The sequence below is a fragment of the Diabrotica virgifera genome, chromosome 1 (genome assembly GCF_917563875.1).
Source record: "Diabrotica virgifera virgifera chromosome 1, PGI_DIABVI_V3a".
In the NCBI taxonomy this organism is placed as follows: Eukaryota; Metazoa; Arthropoda; class Insecta; order Coleoptera; family Chrysomelidae; genus Diabrotica; species Diabrotica virgifera.
The window spans coordinates 295,951,687-295,974,037 of NC_065443.1; the positions used below are offsets into that span (position 1 = coordinate 295,951,687).

General features: G+C 32.4%; 1 protein-coding gene across 2 annotated transcripts in view; it reads right to left on the bottom strand.

Annotated features, from left to right (window-relative positions):
* Positions 1 to 5,403: 5,403 nt before the first annotated feature.
* Positions 5,404 to 22,351, bottom strand: part of LOC126885565 (tetraspanin-9-like) — a 172,877-nt gene continuing 155,929 nt past the window's right edge. For both annotated transcript variants that reach the window (XM_050652157.1, XM_050652164.1), the window contains exons 4-6: positions 16,038 to 16,223; positions 10,272 to 10,502; positions 5,404 to 6,147 (exon numbers count right to left, since the gene is read on the bottom strand). In XM_050652157.1, the coding sequence (XP_050508114.1) occupies positions 6,064 to 6,147; positions 10,272 to 10,502; positions 16,038 to 16,223 (501 nt within the window). In that variant the 3' untranslated portion in view covers positions 5,404 to 6,063. The remainder of the gene's footprint in view (positions 6,148 to 10,271; positions 10,503 to 16,037; positions 16,224 to 22,351) is intronic.

The window sequence follows — 22,351 nt, forward strand, 5'->3', positions numbered from 1 at the left end:
CGAAAAAATATTGTGCAATATAATGTATGCGATTCTGCAGGAGTTTCTGTTAGAAGTGAAACCACAGCCCAAACAAGTGGGATTTCATTAAATAATTTAACAAATTGTACCATAAGTTTCAATATTAATAAATAATTCGTTAGTTTTCTTTATTCTTTCAAAAAATAAATTAAAATTAAGAGATTTTTTAAACCGACGGTAAGTGAATTACTTACCGTCGAGTTGGAGTACTTACCGTCGAGTTGGATTACTTACCGTCGCGTCGAGTTGCTAGTAAATGTCACCTACTGACGTAAAATCTGTCACGGTAAACAGTCAAAAATGATCAATCGTGCAAAAAAAATTTTGAAATCACCTTATTTTAAGCTAAATAATTTTGCAAGTACCATCAATATAACGTCTTTTCTGTTTTCATAAAAAAATATACTATAATATTAATTACATTGTTCGTCTACAATGTTCTTACATCTGTTGGCAAATCTAAAACAAAAATGTTTTATGGCATGGGCGATTAAATAGGTACTCCCCTGAGGCATCCCTTCCTGGACTTGTTGTAGCTTAACCCGGGTCCCCTCTTCTAATGGCATTTTAGGTTTTATTACGCGGAAATAACTATAATTTCCTAAGTAATAATTTAAATTTTTATGTTACGGTCTCAGGGGCCCCAGCTTCGCCCAGGCTTCAGGGGCACCTGTTCTGTTCCAATTGCATTTTAGTCAAAAATACTAATTTTCCCAGCGAAAAATTAAAACTTTATGTTGCGGTCTAGGGTGCCCCTGTAAGATATTTTTAAAATTGTGTCCGTTGAAAATATTTCGTTGGGATCGGCTTTTAAAATACATATTTTTATATTCCTCGTTAAAATTTATGCATGGCCAAAGAAAAAGGGGCCCCCCTTGGCTGGGGGCCCCAATGGTAGTTACGGCCCTGTTCACGTGTTCGTAGGCCTTTGCTAAACCCAAATTGTGTATAATTAATGTCTATGTCCAATTTATGACATAGATATTCGGTTATGGATGACTGAGTAGTAACTTAAGCACATGGGAATCAATCTGTTGTGTTTTTCTTCTTAGTGAGACAAATAAGGATTGACGTTAACTAGTCTAAACCTGTATTATAAACTTAATTGAAGAGTGTCACTAAAACATAAATCGCACATCCCGAACAAAACTGTTGTAAATCAAAAATAGTTAGTTTTACAGGAGCAGCAAAAGAAAATTTTACGGTATTTTATTTGGAGTTAACACCTATAATAGAAAATTTAAATTTATTTCTTTGTAAATTGAAGCCAATATTAATTATATAAGCCCCATTAACGTCGATGGTGAAAATCATGAATTTTGTGCAAATTTTAATTAAATTAATGATTATTTTTTTGAGATGATACGTTTTTACTCGGAAAATTTTTAATTAAAACGCAAAACGGTAATAACTCGAAAAATGTCTCTATTGTACAGATATACTAAACACTTTTGTTTACAAATTTCCGTGCAAAAGTGTAATCTCGACTCGTGTGTTCAACTCGAAATATTACTTTATTGACCGGAACCATACCACTATCAAACAACACTTAATTCCGATAAATTCCAGATGATTCACTTTTGTCGGATCAATGAATATCATAATCGTCCATGCAAAATATGAGTATCACGAAATACTGCACTTTTGTTCGAATTTACGCAACGATTACTGAACGTTAATCGGAAATAATACGCTTTTGCTCGGAACGAGTGGTGTTTCACCTACGCATCACGAATTGATACCATTTTTAACGGAAAATTTCCTGAAACATCTTCTGAGCAAAATAGCTTTTAGCGCCATCTGTGAGGTAATTTTTAAAGTAACTTTGCTACGGTTTTGTTGGTTAGTAGATTTGATATCATGTATCATAATTCCGTAAATAAGTGCGGTTTGAAAAAATTTTGAGTTATGACACTTTTGTTCGAGATGTGCGAAATGTGCTTCTCATCTATAATTTGTAATTTTTCCACTCCAAGTCCAGGTCTTTTCCCACTCTCCATTGTTTTTGATACGTGTAATAAGTATTTCTCCTTTTGTAATATTTGGACCTATTTATTCTGAAGTGTTCCAGATCCCCTGTTTCATCATCGAACAGTTCGTATTTCTAAAGAAAGTGCACTTTCTTTAACTTTTTTGTGTATATTACCTAAATATCATTTCCGTATTATAAACAGTTCATTACCTACTGCACCGTTTTATACGTCGTCAAAAGCTCTTTTAAAATATATTAAAGTCAAAAGGCGATATGTGATATTCTTCCTTGTTTTGTATAAATAATTTCTACTAAAGGATACGGAATTTTAATAAAATAATTAAACATTTTCGATTTTCGATATGATTTTTTTTATTTATACATTAATAATAACATCGAGTGATGGTTGTACAGAAAGAATAAATAAATATTAATATTTTTATTGCAAAAACATACGATTTATATAATGTTGGTATTAAAAAGCACTTTATGAGAAGGTATGTAGTTTCATCTAGTCCATTGTAATGAACAAAACCCATCAAGAAAATAGGACGGCGTATTAATCTTGTAAAACATAATGAACACATGTTTTTCCTACTTATGAATTTAAGATGTTTTCTACACTTTTTAGTTCTTTTATTACCAAGATGAGATATGAACATCATAAAGTCCTTTCTAACTTCCCTGTATAAATAACATTTTTTTTACAAAAATATTCTATACACAACAAAACCTATACCCTCACAGAGGATATCGTGATATTTAACAATCCTCGTTCGCATATTTCTCCTTTATCTACATTTTTAAATGAATATACAGGATGATTCATTAAAAATCTCATTTGTTTTCTAGAATAAAATAATTGGTCAAGCGATAAAACGTTGTAAAGTAGATATTGGTCATTACAAATATGTACTTTGTGAGATTCTTTATGTTTGTATTTTCACATATTGTTAATTAAAAAAAAATGCAAAAGACGTTTTCAATTGTTGCTATAAATAGCATCATTCTGTATACCAATACTTATTAATATTTGACAATCTTTATACATCACCATGTATATAGTGAACAATTTGAATGTTAAGTCTCAATGACGACCTCTCGTGGATTTCAGCTGAACTAGCTTCGAGGGAGTTTTTAATCTCAAGCGTTGAGCGCACGTGCATTTCAAACAAGTAGGTATTATTTATTATTACAATTATTTATTTTTACATATTTTTTTAAACAAATTTTTTTTACATCGACGCCAACTTTTATTGAAACTTGAAAATTCTCCAGGCAACCAAGTGACGTCAAGAACGACGAGGAAACGTCAGTTTTGGTTGAATATATACACGTGTTTAAAGATTACGTCGTATAAACGTCTTGTAGGTGATTTTAAATACGTAAGATTAATGACGTTAAAATACGTCTAAGAACACGTTTTCACTTCAGACAGCATAAGTCTGACGTCACAAAATTGGGAGGAGCTTAAAGACTTAATGCTTATGACTATAAACAATTTCCATAAGAAGTTTTTATTTATTCTTTACGTGCTTTGTGTGGTAAAATAAGACATTTCATTTAGATATTTAGTTGAAGTTGTTAATTAAGAGATTTTCATTCGTTTTTCTCAAGTAAGTTAGTTTAATGCAATAAATTCTTCTTGAAAACTGTTTGAGGTTATGTTTTAATTTGTTTTGGTATTTATTTTCTGTTAATGAACTAATTATGTGTTATCGAGCTTAATTAACGTAAATTGTTAATAAATTATTTATTAGTTTATATGTTGTTTCAATTTTGACACAGTAAGTATATAAAAAAAGTGAAAATTCTATATAGGTATGTTGCATTGAGGGTATTGTAATTCTATACATTTTAGATTTTAGAGTCTTCCATTTGGTTTTACTTTTAGCCTATGGGCTAAATTTAAAACGGTTAAATGAAAAATTGCAATACCAACAATGCCCATACGAATAATTATTTTGTATCTTTAAAACCATAAAATGAAAAATAATTTAAAAGACATAAAAAACTACATTTTTGATAACACGTATTTAAAACGTGATAAAAATGACGTCAATTATAGTGGTACAAATTCACGTGACTTTCGACGTCGAAAAAACGTGATAAACTGACGTCGTTTGGTGATAATTATGAAGTCTTTTCAACGTTTTGTAAACGTTATTTGGTTGCCTGGGTCTATGTTAATCATTGTATATTACGCAATATGTAATTAATTTAAAACATGTGAAAATAAATAATGCATATTACCTACTTGTTTCAAATGCATGTGCGCTCAGCGTTTGAATTGAAACCCCCCTTGAAGCTAGTTCAGCCGAAATCCACGAGAGGTCGTCATTGTGACTGAACATCGCGAATATACCAAAAAAAACTCACATTTTAGTATACCGGGTGTCTACTTATATTTTCCCTCATTTTAACTGCCTATAACTTCTAAACGGATCAAGATAGAAATATGCGGTTTTCGCTGAAATGTTTTATTTTAGTAAAAGTTTTGTTTGATGGAATTGCATTTTTTATATCGTTTTCAATTACGAAAAAAAAAAATGGCGAATTTTTGAAAAAACCCTTGTTGGCTTTTTTTAAATGGAACATCCAGTATTTTTTTGTGTAAATTGAAAGAACGGCCATTCATCTATCCAGCGATATAAAGTTTTTTTTAAAATCGGTTTGTCAAATAACTGAGTAATTAATTTTATAAGAGATGCAACGTGAAAAACACATACCTAAATAACATTATTGATTAAAATAACTAAGCAAATTGATATTCTGTTATGTGATTTCCACATTGCATCTCTCGTTTTAAAAATTAATTACTCAGTCATTTGACAACCGATTTTAAAAAACTTTATATCGCTGGATAGGTCAAAGACCGTTCTTTCAATTCACAAAAAAATATACTGGGTGTTTCATTTAAAAAGAGTAAACGTTTTTTTCAAAAAAACGTCATTTATTTTTTTTAAAGCGACATAAAAAATTTAATCCATTCAAACAAAACTTTTAGTAAAATAAAACATTTCAGCGAAAACCGCATATTTCTATCTTGAGCCGTTTAGAAGTTATAGGCAATTAAAATGGATACGTTCATGTGGACATTATCCAGTTGGTGACAGCTCGCATCAAAATAAAGCATCTGAACCATACAAATATAAGAAAAAATATATGATCATTTAGAATAATATTTACATGAATATCAAGTCACAATTTACTCTGCTCTTGGTCACCGCAATAAAATCCGACATTTCAGATGAAGACTACGACTTGTCAGGAATAATCAAATCCCAATAAGGCTTTTAGCACTTTTTCAATTGTTGTTTTGATTTCAACTCTTGCATTCCTTTCTTGGTCTTACTCAAGCATTTCAGAGTTGTAAAACTATATTTATTTCCTATGTATCTTCAACATGGCTTTCTTTATCTTTAGCTTTCTTCTACAAGTAGCTTTAGTAGTAGTGGAATTTTTATCATAAAAGCATACTTTCATTTCATAGTGCAAAAAGTATAATATAGTGAGGAATGATAGTTTGTATGCAAACCATTTTCTGAAATACAGTGTTTGATTGAATAACACGAAAATTGACGGAAAAAAAATGTTTTTATATTTAAAACAGTCTACTTTTTTAAGTTTGTAGTAAATTTCTTGTGTGACAATGCTAATTTTTGATACGAGGTATCACCCCTTTGCCACAATTTCAATTTCAATTGTTTAAGGACGGAATGGGACGTTTCATCGCCGCCGGTTCATCGCCGCCGTTTCGATGCCGCCGGTTCATCGCCAGTCCATTTCATCCCCGTCATATCTCGCATTTCCTAGAATTCCTAATTAATACTAAAAATAAATAATAATTGTAACTGTCGAAAATTCGGAAATATATTAGATAGCGATTAATTGACTGGCGATGAATCGGCCGGCATCGACATCGAACTGGCGGCATCGAAACGGTGGCGATGAAACGTCCTAGACCCGTTTAAGGAACACTTTAGTATGACAATCCATCTAACAACTATAAATATACACGATAATCAACCTTAATATATCACTGGGAAAACTAAATTTTACTAATACCGCTAGGAGTATGATTTGTAAGTCCTGGAATACCTTTTGTGCTTCACTGTGCAGAAGAGGATCATCGAGGAAATAAGTCCATAAAGCTAAAACAAAAACAAAAACCAAAATTAATAAGTTTAGGACATTATTATATCTGTGCATCTTAGTTTAAAAATATTCTCAACAAATATAGTCAACAAAATTCTTTCCCAGCAAATTTATTTTTATATACATGAGTATGGTGCAAATGTTTGCAATAAATTCGTTATTTCGTAAGCCAGCGATTTTAAGGAAAAATTTTGAAACAGGTCGATTTTTATTTTTAAATTATAATTTTTTGACATATATATCCTACTAGTGACGTCATCCATCTGGGCGTGATGACGTAATCGATGATTTTTTTAATGAGAATAGGGATCATTTGCTAGCTCATTTGAAAGGTTATTCAATTTTCTGCCACCCATTTGCATCTTATCAGTTTGAACATTTAATTTAAGCGAAAAACAATGTTTACCTATTTGTGAAATAAACATTTTGCTGTTTTCTGACAGCAGTATAGGTCTGGATCCCGCGTATGAAAAAAAGTTGATTAATAGCAAGCTGAAAATTTGTTAATAGCTTAAGGGTGTCTAGTCGGACAAACTTTGATATATAGAAACACTGGAACAGGGAAAGTTTTAATTGTGGAACAGATTAAAAATTTTGAACGGTCAGACCACGAAAACTTCACATGTATTTTGTCTGACAGAACTTCCAATTGATTTGTTACCCTTTCATTAAACTCTCATGCAAAAATCAGGCTGCTATTTATCACCAAATGGGAATTATAATAAGTGGAACACAGTGAATAGCAGTCTGATTTTTGCATGAGAGTTTAATGAAGGGGTAACAAATCAATTGGAAGTTCTGGCGGACAAAATACATGTGACGTTTTCGTGGTCTAACCGTTCCAAATTTTTAGCCTGTTCCACAATTAAAACTTCCCCTGTTCCAGTGTTCCCATATATCAAAGTTTGTCCGACTAGACACCCTTAAGCTATTAACAAATTTTCAGCTTGCTATTAATCTACTTTTTTTTCATACGCGGGATCCAGACCTAGTAGAATGTATTTTGAATTAAATAAATTATATGCATTCTTTTTTTTGTGTCAATTAATTTGATTCAAAATAATTTTTATTAGACCCTGTACAAATAATTATGTCAACGTTTACATTAGTGAATTGAGAATTGAGTAACCTTTCAAATGAGCTATCACATGATCCCTATACTCATTTAAAAAAATCGCCGATTACGTCATCACGCCCAGATGGATGACGTCACTAGTATGATATACCTATATGTGTCAAAAAATCATAATTTAAAAATAAAAATCGACCGGTCTCAGGATTTTTTCTTAAAGTCACTGGCTTACGAAATAACGAATTTATTCCAAACATTTGCACCATACTGTATGTATAATTTTGTTAAAATAAGTTGGTATACTGAATTCGCTCAGCCGAGATTCATTTTGACACATTCGGAATAGGAAACATACAACACAAAAATTCCCGCCTCACACTATTAACCGCTCAAATCAACTTAATATTTCATTAAAAAAAAAGAAGAATTATTGGAAATAGTGGGAGTGTATACTAAAGTTGCTAACAACTCATAAAATTTTGTGAATTTATTTCTACAAAATATTTTTATTTTGTACAATAAATAATTTTCTCATTTGTTATTTGTTATCAATACATTATAATGGTGTAAATCAATAAAATTATTGATTGGCGTAAGGTTTATGTTATTTATGTCTGTTAACTATTAATAATATTGGCTATGAGCAGGTATGTTTGGTTGTGTAGTAATTTCTAGTCACTTCTAGCAACCTAACTTCCAAAAAAAAATTACCAACGACCAACGCCACTAGACAGTTGTGTCTCAGATTAGCGAATCGACTTTATAAAAGACATGCTGCGTGTAACATAGGTCCTCTGTATTGAGCAGACTCACATGACTCCCAGAAAATTTCAAAATGAAACGCAAATTTTATATACCTTGGGCCCACACTAAAAAAATACGTGATTACCTCCCCCATGAGACTTCGTTTATTCAGTTATTATGTCGAGTCGGAAAACTTTTCTAATACGGAAAATTTTCGGAAGGAGGGGGGCGGAGAGAAACTGCATGAAATCGTCAACTTTGGAGCGTCCGACAACTGGAGTACTTACTCTTAAAAATTTGTCGGACACTATTACCAGTAAATTATTGTAAGTATTCTTATTAAACAATTCTGCAAAAATATGTTGTGAGGGTTGGTAGGTATACATTTTATAATTCCATAACCTTGCTGCGTTTAAGGGGGCGCAGGCATCATAGAGAATCATAAAGTTTATACCCTCATAGCTAAATTTTGGTAATATTGTCCGACAAATTTTTAAGGGTTTTTTTAAGGCATTTAATGCATTTTCTCTCAGCACCCTTCCGAAAATTGTCTGTATTAAAAAAGTTTTCCGACTCAACATGAATAACTGAATAAACGAAGTCTCATGGGGGAGGTAATCATGATTTTTTAAGCGTGGGCCCAAGACCTATTATAATTTTTAGAAAAATAATATTTCAACATTTACCCATTTTTTACAATTTCGCCAATAAATTTACTATTTCAAACATTTTACTAGGTTAAAATAGTTTCCTTTTGCCTTTTAAATAATATGAGATGTGCCTGTGTTACACGAACTAGACTCTTTGCAAGATGTACCCGGAGAAAATTTGATAGATTTTCCAAGTCGTGTAAATTAGGAAGCATTTGCAGAGAGAGGACTATGCTGCACCCATATACGCCCATATAAAAATTTTTAGGGGGGGGGACAAACGTGAAGATGTTACACATTACATTTTGTATTTTGTATACTTTGGATGACAATATATAGTTTAAAGCACCCGAAAAGCTGGGGGGAGGCACGGCCCCCCTGCCTATAGGCATGGGCGCCTATGGGTGCACCATTGGCTGGCAAGGTCGACAAGTTAATAAAACCGCTCGATATATTTATCAAAAGTTATTTTTTATAAAGAAATAAATTGAAAACAGTAATTCACAAAAATGTCATTAGTATCATTATAACTAATAGGTTACATTTATTTCCCTGACTAGTCATCAATCCAATGTTTAATGTTATTCGTAATATATTAAAGATATTTATATTTTGTCGTATATTTGTAATAAATAGTACATTGTTTACCGGGTAGGAAAAGCTTAACATTCCTGGACGACTGTGAAGATTGCTAAGTCGAGGCGCAAGCCGAGACTTAGCAACACAGAGTCCAGGAATGTGGCTTTTCCTACGAGGTAAACATACTATTTTTCCGCAAATCGTTTAAAATTCGACAGATATTGATTGATTTAAAAAAAACGCGATAATTTTATTCCCAAATAAATGGTGCTTTGAAATTCCTAATAAAATTACTTGGGTTACTATGGAAACGTATTGAGGTTGAATTGTCAAACTTGACAATTACTAAAAAAACACTAACAACTGTACAGAAATATCATTTCCTTACAGTAAGGAAATGACATTTCCTTACAGTAAGGAAGTCCTGACTTTTTCTTCAAGAAATTTTGACAGGAATGTCAAAATTTCCTGGCGATTTGCGGAAAAAACATTTTATATGACGGATAAAAATATTGCTTTAAAAAATAATAAATGGAGAAAAATAGAACAATAAAACAACCTAATTGGTTTTCCAACTTTTTTCGTTATTTATGACCAAAGATTGTGCTTGATTGCCTTATCTTTAAGATTGTGCTTGATTGCCTTATAACAAAATTATTTTGTGTTTAGTATTTGGTATTCTTTGCTCATTTCTCGCAATACTTCCGTGTTCGTTTTCTTCTTTGTCCATGCTATTCTAAGCATCCTTATGTAATACCACATTTCAAATGACTGTTGCTACATTGCCCAGCTTTCATGTCAAGTCCATATTGTAGTATCGAAAACATGTAATATTCTAGAGCTCTTATTAACTCTCAGTGATTGCAGAGAATTGTTTTCATTTGTACAAACGCATATTTTGCTATTTCTATCATGTTTGAACTGTCAACAAAGAAGTGTAAATGTGGTCTACTATTGTCATAACTACTGTTTTTTTTTCTGACAGATGAAGATACGTAAACCCTATTACTACAGTCGCTTACAATACGGTAGTTTTTTTCATAAATTAGTAGTAACAACCAAAGAAAATACTTACTTGGAAAAAGGCTATAACAATCCCAACAAATCCAATAATATCCAGTCTTCTGACAAAAAAGTTATTAATTTGGGCGTAACAGCCTTGCGTATAGATGTCCACGTCCCTGATTTTGCCGCAATCTACATCGTAGCTCGCAGGAAGACAGCAGGAATCTGGAACCCATTTCTCGCTTGGCCATGCTTCTATCATGTACCAGTCCTCGTAGCTTTTGACACCACAGCAACCAAACTGGAAATAAAATGACATTGAAAAGTATACTTAAGATATTGTGACATAATTATGTCACAGACTATTTTCAGTTCCTGGCCTAACAGGCCCGAATGTGTTTACCATTATTCAACCTTTATGTGTATAAAATGATTTATGATGTTCGATTTTGTTCTAGACTTCCGGAGTAAATTTCTAGAACATTGTAATTATAGACGAAGTAGTTTTCAATCCTAATAGTAAATTATTAATATTGAAAATATTAAAAATATTACTAAAAGATTTTTAAATTGAAAACTTATTGGTACACTTTCCTGGTGACACCTCCAAGACTTCTACAATTTGCAAGTCAAATGGATGCTGCAGTGAAGACGAGAGGGAAGGAATTCTACACTATGCAATTCACATCCCCCGTCTGCAGCTGGTAAAGTTCCAACGGAAAAATGCACCTAGTTACTCTACAGAGTAATACGACTATATAGTCGTATGTCGTGTATAGTGTAGAATTCCTTCCCTCTCGTCTTCACTGCAGCATCCATTTGACTTGCAAATTGTAGAAGTCTTGGAGGTGTCACCAGGAAAGTGTACCAATAAGTTTTCAATTTAAAAATCTTTTAGTAATATTTTTAATATTTTCAATATTAATAATTTACTATTAGGATTGAAAACTACTTCGTCTTTCAATGATGGTGCTAGCCACCTACTATCATCACTTCGGTTGCAATGGGTGGGAAAAGCTCTCGATGCGAATCAGTTAAAATATGGAGAACAGTGCCTACGTTCTTTCCGATGAGGCTCCAATAAGAGCCGAAAATCGCGATTCAAGGGACTGGACTGCACTCCGTATTCTAATTGAAAAGTAAGATTGTTTTGCCTTCGCATTGCAACTGAATAAAAGTGGTATACATTTTTATTTTTTATTGTAATTATAATTTATTTCTAGAACATTGTAATTATATATCAATAGACATTTTTGGAATTAGGGGTTCAGTTGTGAATTTGTAAACGTCGGTGTAGTTTGATATGTAACGGGCGCGGTATATTTTTGAATTTATAATTAGATAAATTATTAGATTTATAGTAATAAATAAATTCGATATCGTAGTTTGTAAAATAAAGGATATAAATTCAGTGTTTTTAATTTTTTTAGACGTAAGTTATTAAAAATACATAAAGTCAACTAAAACTACATAAACATTAGTGCCTAAAAGATCATAGAAAAGTCAAGTTTTGTAACAATATCATTCATGCTAGTTAATGTAAAGCAAATTTTGCTTTCTTTTTGAAATCGTGTTGTTGTCTGTACATTTGTGCAATAACTCTTTAAAGAAAACACCTGGTGTTGAAATTTGATGAGCAAATTTGAGATGCTATTATTTTTCATTACAAAGTATATCTTCTTCATGTGCCGTGCTCGATTATCGAACGTTGGCTATAGCAATTTTGTTAACGGCAGCTCGGAAAAGGGATGCAGAGGATCTGTTATACCATTCTCTCAGGTTTTTAAGCCATGACGTTCTTCTTCGACCTGGCCCTCTTCTTCCGTCTACCTTGCCTTGTTATTATTAAATGGAGTATATTATATCTCTCTGGGTGTCGCATAACATGGCCAAAATATTCAAGTTTTCGATTTTTAACTGTTGTGATGACATCCGTGACTTTTCCCATTCGGTGCAAAACAACTTCAAAGTATATACACGTCTACAGTGAAATAAATAAGAACAAAATAGTCAAGAAAGAAGTTTCCATCTTCTTCTTCTTCTTAAAGTGCTATGTCTTCAACGAAGGTTGGCTGCTACAATTGAAAACTCTTCTCTGTCTTCAGTTGTGCTTATTAGCTGTTCAAAATTAAGCCCTGTACATGTCCTGTAGGATGTTTCGTAGCTACGATAGTTTTTTCCTTCCTAGTCCTCCCTTGATCTTTCCTTTCACTATTAGGTGAGCATATCGGTACTTATTTTACAGCATTTAGGTACGTCAGCTGTACATCGGTACAGCATTTTGATAAACGTATAGTCGAATTTCGAGTTTTGTTCGAGAAGCAGTTTTTTGATTTTTTCGAAAAATTTTCTGGCCTGTTCTAGAGGTTTCTAGAAGAAGTTTCCAATTCAATATAAATATGATATAAAAAAAATATAGATTGGGACGAATTCAATGAAAGAATAATAAACTCAGAACTTAAGAAAAATGACAGACATTTTTATAGAGGGTGTATATTATGTAAGTATTAATAATCAATCAGTTATTTTTAGAACGTGAAGATTTAGCAACAATAGAGTTACAGGAAAAAATGAAGACGATACAAAAACCGATGGGGGTCAAACATATTGATTTATTGGTCTACATTTCTCCTTCACTATAAGTATATAAATCGTGGAACGATATATCGATGACACTCGATCATTATTTAGGTGAGATAATATACAGGACACAACTATAGATTAGATCATTTTCTGGTAAAAATTAACATATTTATTCCAAATCGAAAATAGCAAAAGCATTTTGCTACGATGAAGTACAAGAAACAGTGATGTCAATGTATGAGACAATAATACAATGCCTTTGTAAATGAGCAGAAATTGGCTACGAAAGTAAACAATATAGAACGCGGAGATTTTATAAGAGGGGATAAAGAAAGACATCCGTTGTTGCAGCAAAAGAATCAAGGAACAAATAGGAAAAATAGGGAATAGTTGTTATGAAATATAGAGGCTTGAACAGAAAACAAAAAGAAGGCAGGTGGTAAGAATCAGGGGTGGTTAGTTTGACAATACGGGAAAGATAGAAAAGTATAAGTTTTTCTGTTAACTACAGAAGTGTAACTAAAAAAAGAACGACATATAGGAACGAAATGCGCGGATTTAGACAAATGTATCAAATGTATGGGATATACAATATCTGAAGCTGGAAAACCTCGAAAAATCTGGAAAAACAAAAGTTTAGGTTTAGAAGTAACAAAAAGTTATAAAATTAAAAATAAAGAGCATTATAGAAAGTTGCTAACAGACAGAGGATAAATAAGAATTTACAATAAGAACAGAAAATTATATCAAAGAATAATTGAAAACCTAGAAATGGTTACTGCAGAAGAAGTTAAAAAACTCTGGAATGAAAAATGGGAAAGCATAGAGCCAATGTGTAACATTACTTACTTCATTATTTACTCCTAGAGCTGTTAAAGTATTGTTCAGATTTGCTCACCGAGAATATTACGTTTCACTTTTCAATAAATGTTATAATAAATGACGAAGATATCAAGATAAGTATGCTTGAGTCTTAATTACACAAAATTTTGTTAGGAAGTACAGTTGCAGGCTAGTGTATTTGGGTGAACCTTAAAGTGTCTGGTCTATTTTACGTAAGTTTTTATTTTCTAATTTTTTACATATTTTCCTTCTTCTTTAGGTTAATGACTGTTATAATCGTTGGATATTATACTGCCTACCAAATGCCAAATGCGATATTTTTAGTGTCTTTTTTTAAACTGCAATTGACAGTAACTGCATTTATGAAAAATTAATGAATTTCTAAGCAATTTCATAAAACATATTTCGCTGGTGCATAGAAAATTAAGACAAACCACTAAAATTTACGATCTTCTATTTATAGTTTTTGACATAATATCATTAAATCATATATACAGACGTGTGAAACAAAATATATTACAAAATTTACAATCATTACCACAAAAACAATGTTCATAATGTAAATTTTGATAAGACTTAATGATTTATTTATGTTTTAGTTTTTAGATATGAATATGCACACGAGCACACGATAACATTTTTTAATCAAATAAAAATTAACGATTTTAAAAATATTATAACAAGTTAAAAATAGTGAATAAGAAATTAAAATAAAAAATCATGAGATATTACAAAGAATCCTGTATGAATCATATTACATACATATTCGCAATATATCCAACTGTTTCGTTTTTTACTTTATTTTAATTTAAACAATTTATTATGCTAATTTATTTTTGACATTATAACACGCGCACCTCACCTCAAGATAATGACTGAATGTCTGCAATTCGATCTTACATTTAAGTACTCCCCGCCTTTGCTCTACAATCTTCTAGACCGGGCTTGGAATACAATAGAACAAATCGAATTTAATACATTCAGACAATATGAGCCTGAATCTGCCTCGCGTCTTTTCTCGGTACAAAAAGGGATCAAAACCGGTCCCCGGCTGTCTTAATTCCACTCTCTAATATTCTATTTAGACAGTGATCCAATGGGAAATGGTAAAGAGCAAACAGAGCAACAAAAAGTACGGACACCTTATTCAATTTCGAGTGACAACTAGAGTGGAATATAAGTAGTTCAATAGTTTAGCAATGTTTATGTGTAATTGAATGAAAATATAATGAATACAATAGGTAGACCGGAAAGCATATGAGAAAGCACATGATCGAGAGATTCTGTGGTGGGCACTCAATAAGAAAGGAGTCCCTGGTGAATATGTAAAGATAGTGAGGAATATGTATGAGGGATTAACGACTAGTGTTGGGACAGGTGTGGGAGAGACTGATAAATTTCAGGTGAAAGTAGGATTACACCAAGGCTCTGTGCTTAGTCCGTATTTATTCTCAATAGTTTTGGACCAGATAACAGTGAAACTACAGGGTAACATTCCATGGTGCTTAATGTATGCTGATGATGTCGTGTTAGTAGAAAATAGTGAAAGAGACTTAGAACAAAAACTGGAACAGTGGAGGCAAGCTCTGGAGGAAAAGGTTTAAAACCTAGTAGAACAAAAACAGAGTATTTTGAATGTTCATTTAAAGATGGAGTTACTACAAATAAAATGGTATCTTTGGATGGTGAACTGATTGTAAAAAGCAATAGTTTTAAGTACCTGGGATCGGTATTACAGAGTAATGGAGAAATAGATGGAGATGCATGCAGTAGAATTAGGGCCGGATGGATGAAGTGGAAAGAAAGTGAGTGGTGTGTTGTGTGACAGAAAAATTCCAATGAAGCTGAAGGGAAAATTCTATAAAAGAGCCATAAGACCTACTATGATGTACGGAACTGAATGTTGGGCAGTGAAGAAGAAAGAGGAACAACGAATGCATGTGGCGGAAATGAGAATGCTTAGATGGATGAGTGGAGTGACAAAGAAGGATAAAATTAGAAATGAGTATATTAGGGGAAGTCTAGGTGTGGCACCAATTGATGCCAAAATGAGAGAGCATAGGTTAAGATGGTTTGTCATGTTCAACGTCGAGACGTTAATCACCCAATACGAAGAATAGCTGAAGTGCAGATTCCTGGAAGGAGTAGGAGAGGAAGACCAAAGAAGACCTGGGGGGAGACGATTAGGCAGGACATGCTGGTAAAGGGGATTAATATTGATGTGACCCAAGATAGAATTGTGTGGAGAAATGCAATTAGGGAAGTCGACCCCGCATAGGGATAAGGCAAAGAGAATGATGACAATAGGTAGACCATTTAAGTTAAGGCATCTATTAGATACTTTCTTTCATTAAATCAGTTTTATGTTCTGGTTAGAATATGTGACATTAGGTAACTAACGATTTCTTACCTGTGTCTGAATGTTATCCCATATCTGTACTAAACTGTTTGGTCCATGCAATGAGACGTTATAGTGGTGGTAAATACCATTTTGCAATTCTTCGCTGAGTGTGTGTTTCAAGCTCTCCCTGAAGATGAAGGCCACGGATCCAAAAACGAACTCCACCAGGAATATGAATACTACCAGACAAAAATACTAAAATAAAATAAGATACGTTAATACAATTTTATAAATATTGCGAGTTTTTTGTAAATACAATGAACTAATGAACGAAAATACGCCCAAGCCGACTTTACAAGGATGGGTGTATTGTTGGTTGCCTACATGAAGTGAGTTTATCTTAACTCATCCCGTTTTTTAACAGCGGCGCGGCAGCGGGATTTGAGTGCAGAATTTACTTTCCCTTACACTGTAGGTATTTCCCCTAAAAGTACCTACCTAGGTACATAAATAAATTAAACTACAATTTGCTTTCTCCTATAATAATATAGCTTTTTTCTAAGATGTTTTTTAAGTTTTTGTTTCTCTTTGTCTTCTTTCTTAGAGTGGATGAAATTAATATAGGTATACTCCATCTAATTTACTTACCGTTGCACGTCATCCGTGTCATAGCCCGAGACGTCACATGATACCAACACGAAATATTTAGGCGGCAGGTGTGTTCCTTTTTAGAATCACTTTGCCGAGGTACACTGACGTTATAGCCACTAGGCATATTTTATTATATACGCGTAGAAATAATATTTAAAGATTTCTATTAATGTTAACTTAAAGAAATACACAATAATATGTTTCATTTAATTTGTATAACTGGATTATAAAGCGTTTTTATGAAGCACATTTGTTCGGAATACACTGTAACTATAATCGAACAAAGGTGATATTTTGGCATACATTGATAACATTTATTTGACAGTTGCGGTGATAACACTTCATGTTTGTTTATATTCTTTACTATAAGTATTTGTTTCATTATATTTACTGTTTTTATTATGTACTTTAACGTAAGATTATAACTTAATTCTTGTTTTCTATTTCTAAAGTTTTTATTTATTTACATTGAATATTAATTTGTTTTGCTGTATAATCCACTTCCGCAAAAATTGTGTGATGTATGTGATTTAAAATAAATTCAAGAATTTTTTGTAATTGGGCAACAATGTCAACTTAGATCTCTAACGTAAATAATGACGTGCAACGGTGAGTAAATTAGATGGACTGTACCTACGTCATGTTCCATTACCCTGGCATTGGGTGTCCATTCAGGAATGACTCAAAGATAGTTTTGCCGAGATACCTTCTAGACTGCAAGCTTTAGATACCATTCTTTAAATTACTCACCACTTTTGTCAAAGTGTCCAGGTTAATATTTCGAGGGTTGAGAACAATAAGGTTGCAAGTTGCAAGCGACATTTTGTACAAAATCAGTTTTTTTAAAGAAATCTATTTAATAAAGAATTCTGCATCGAATGATAGTTGAAAAACGTTGAATTATTTCTAGATGGCGGTGTAATCAATGATGAAATAAGGTTTCAAGTACGTCAAATACTTTCAGGTTTGGGCAATAAGGTTCCAAGCGACAAGTACTTTAGAAAAATTAAGAGTGTGTGTACTTTGTACCCACGTAAGAAGTTATACTTCCATTATATGATTTCAACGAAACAAATATACTTTCAGTGGTGTACCCTGGGGAGTTTGTCCCCCACCTCAGCGCTTATAAAAAATATTTATAGAATAGTAGGAAAATGTAAATTGTCTTTCACAAACAATACAAAAAAATTCTACTAGGTGCGCCATTGTAACAGTTTATTTTAAGTTCTGTTGCTTTAGCTGAATTTAGGAAAAATATCTTTTGTGTTATGATTTTTTATTTAAAAATAAATACCGTAAAACGGGGTTACTTTGCACTGAGCAGGGTAACTTTGCACCGAACGTTTAAAAGTATATTTTTTGTAAATATACGCTCAATTTTCTTTAGATATTTGTACTACCTTTAGAACACATAGGCAACATCGCAATACATCAGTAAGACGCGCGCGATTGTCCCTGCGGTCGTTAGTTATTCATCAGTAACGATTCGAATATCAACCTTAAAAATTTATTATTTTCTGGCTTTGCAAAATCATACAGTACAGACAGCCACAGCGGTCAAAAATTGGTAAGTACACATCTAATGATATATACCATAACCGATTGCGATTTTTAGTTGTTAAAATAACGGTTTTAAACGAGGATAGCAATAACAAAAAAAAACATTGTTAACATGTGCACTTAAGACGTGAAATTGGGTATACTTTGCACCGCCAACTTGCAAGTGGTGCAAAGTATCCCCAGGAGTAAAAGTTAAATAGAAAAATTGTTTTAGGAAATGCCCAGACATTATAAAAGGAAACTGGGATCTCGCAAATATGCAGACTACACAGAAGAAGATCTGAAGGCATGTTTGTCAGCCATAAAAGATGGCATGAGCACAAGAGTTGCAGCTGAAACCTTTAAAATCCCAAGGAGAACTATATTTTATAAATTAAAAGGAGTATACGCTGGAAAACCAGGATACCCAACAATATTCTCGTACGAAGAGGAAAGGTGCTTCGTACAATGTATTCAGCGCCTTAGTGATGTTGGTTTTCCTGTTACTGGGATGGAATTGCGGCAAATAATAAAGAGCTATTTAAATTGCCAAGGAAAAAATATTACTCGCTTTAAGGATAATACTCCAGGTATCGATTGGGTCAAATCATTTTTAAGTCGCCATAAGGACCTTACTGCAAGGATAGCCTCAAACATTAAACGAAGCAGAGCAGCACTCAATGCAGACCAAATGACTGAATACATTGAAAATTTAAGACAAACTATAACTGGTGTGGAGCCAGATGCTATTTTTAATTATGATGAGACTAACTTAACAGATGATACCGGAAAAAAAGGTATTAACTAAACGTGGGGTTAAATATCCTGAACGAATTTGTAACTCTTCAAAAAGTAGCATTTATCTTATGATGTGTGGAAATGCAGCTGGTGAGCTACTACCTCCTTATGTGGTGTACAAATCCAAGAATTTGTGGGACACCGGGACTGAAAATGGCCCCTCTGGTAAACGTTATGCAAATACTGCCTCTGGTTGGTTCGAATCACAGACATTTGCAAATTGGTTTAACACCATTCTATTGCCTAGGCTTAAAAAAATTCAGGGAAAGAAGGTCCTTTTTATTAGACAATTTGTCTTCTCATATTAATGTCCTGGATTTGTGTCGAAAACACAACATTCATTTTATATATTTGCCTCCGAATAGGACCCCCGTTACACAACCGTTAGATGTTGCATTATTTGCTCCAATGAAAAAGGCCTGGAGGGAAATTTTATCTCAATATAAGGAAACTCATGTAGGCAGTAGATCAAATGTACTTGAGAAACAGCATTTTCCAACGCTTTACGGTCATTAATCGAAAAAATACAAAAGAATGGCGATCAGATATTAAAGTCCGGTTAAGAAATGCGGTATCGTTCCTTGTGATGTAACACCGCTCTTGGAGCGGTTAAAAACAACTAAGCGATCTAATGTGATAACTGATAGTGATTCAACAAATAATAAATCAAGTTCGTCGGATATCGAAAACACTTTCATTCAGTATTTAGAAGATAAAAGAAAGGAAGCCACAAAGTTTAAGACACAAGGGAAGAAAAAGAAAATAACTGTTCCGGCAGGACAAAGTATTGCCCATTCTGAAATTAGTTTAAAAGATCTAACTGAAGCATCTACTTCCACACCTCATAAAGCTGTTGAGCCAGAAATCGTAGATGATTCAGAGGAGAACAATGTTTTGGACGACCACTTTCCAGTAGGCAGGGATTCATCAGACGATGAAATAAATGAGGTGCAAGAGATGGAAGAAGAAAGCGAATTTAATGAAAAACTCGCCATTGGTGCCATAAAACCTCCCAAAAAAATTTCCAGACGAGGATTGTACATTGTTCCAGAATGCGACAAATTCTGGTGGGATTAGTTTCAAACTTCGTATTTTCACTATTGCCGTTATAATAAAGTTTATTCATTTAAAATGTAGCAATGTTTTTCCTTTTATGCTTCTTTCATAAATGTAGGTAGATTTTAATTAAAAAAATTGGCCACTGAATATTTTTTTGCATTTAATTGGTGCAAAGTTTAAAATCCGGTAGGATTACTATGCACCAGTAAGCATATTGTAGCCAAATATTATTAAAATATCGAGTGGTGCAAAGTATGACTCTTCTAGGGTATACTTTGCACCACTAATAAAACTAGGTTTTTCTTTTAATTATGCAATATACCTAAAAAATAGCTAAATTAAAAGCTATATTACGACCTGTTCAATAGATGTATATAATAAAAAGTTCAGATCTTCTTTCAAGTAACTTTATATCCACTCTAAGAAAAAAAAAAAATAATAAATGGTGCAAAGTAACCCCGTTTTACGGTATTCGTTTTATTTTGAAATTTATACCTTAATTTCACCAATTGCGCTAACAATTTTTGGATAATTTAAAAAAATTTGTGAAATGTTTATCTTATAATTCCATAAGGTTCCAAGTACAAGGCTTATAGTGCAATAAGGTGCCAAGTACACTGCAGACGTCAGTAAATATGTTACAAAATTGCACATTAGAATCTTACTTATGACATTATCTAACGAGAGGCGTTATCACAATTTACCACATTGTGGTATAAAATAATTTTAAGATTTACCGTCCTTCAAATAACGAAGTTATGATAGTTTCTAACGAAGTAAACCTTATTGTTCTCAGCCCTCAATTTACAGATTCCGCTTCCATTTCTAAACCTGCTATGACAGAATTTTTCAAATATTCTCTCTGTTCTTCTGTCAAACGTTTTTGTAGTGTTACCTCCACATTTATGATTTTATACAGTTTATACAATACAATTTTTTCCTTATAATTTATAAATTTTTAGTCTTTGTGCTTGTCGGGTATTTAAGGGTTTATCAAAATTATTAATAGAGTGCAATTTCATCCGCTTATTTCTATTTCAGTCCTTGCCTCAATCATAATAATGTAGTCATATGTTGCCCTCTACAGTGGTATCTATACTAACTATTAACCGAAATTCATAACGGAAAAAAAACAAGTTTATTGAATAATTTTCAACAGATATATGAAAAATATTAATATTTATTATGTAACTATAATATCAATCGAAATTCCACCCCTTATGCCTTTACAAAACAAAAAATCAAAGATAGAATAAGCGTATGGTTTGAATACAGTTCAATGGTTACCGTGAATGGTTTGAATACAGTTCAGTTGAACTATTCAGGCACGTAACAACAAAATTATAATTTTTGCCAGAATTGTTTCCAATCTCCGATAGGAGCCGAACTTGAAGAAGAATGCCTAATGCCTAATCTAGCCATTGCTACCCACAGCATATGTACATAACATAATATGTGTTACCATCGATTTTGTCACAATTCTAAATCCATAGCAGAATAAAAATAACTAATCAATACATTTTCAATAGATACATAAAAATATTTATATCTCTGATTTCTTTGTCTCATAGTGTCCGCTACATCACAGGAAACATTAGATACATTGTAGGTATTTATGTGTAGGCGACACTTTGCCAAGTTGTTTATTTATATTAATTATCACATCAAATACAAGGTAAGTAATATTTATAAATAGTAAATCAAACAAAAATGCTTTTAATAGTTTATGTAATTTGTGGGATCCTGTCCAAACACAACATCAATAAAAAATACAAATTTTATTATTATAGTCGTTTTTTTATTACAAACAAAAAATTATAGTGATTCCAATTATTATAAATAAGTAAGTATATAAATATAATTTTAATTTCCTTCTTTTTTAAACGATTTTGTTTAGTTCAATCGTTTGGGTCAAATCTTTAGAAGTTACTTAATTTGGCTGCCTTATCTTCATTGCGAATGAATGAAAATTTGCAGATATATGCATTCGCGGAAACAATACACGAATAGTCAAATTTTTTTAATGTTTATTAATTGTTTAAATAAAAAACGATTAAAAATATATAAACTATAAAAAGTATCGAAAAAATATAAAAAGTATCGAAAACCTCCACTTTTCACCCTCCGTAACTCTGGAACCGTTGATTTTATAACAATTATGTATAGGACCTTTTTTGTTTTAAATTTTGTGTAGAACATTTTTACATAGAATATTGTTTACGCTAATGCAAAATTTTAGAAATATTGACGAAAAACGTAAAAAAACTACTAATTTACCGACTTCTCCCCCATCTACCCCCCAAACCGGACGCTCAAAATGGTGTAACTTTTTACTG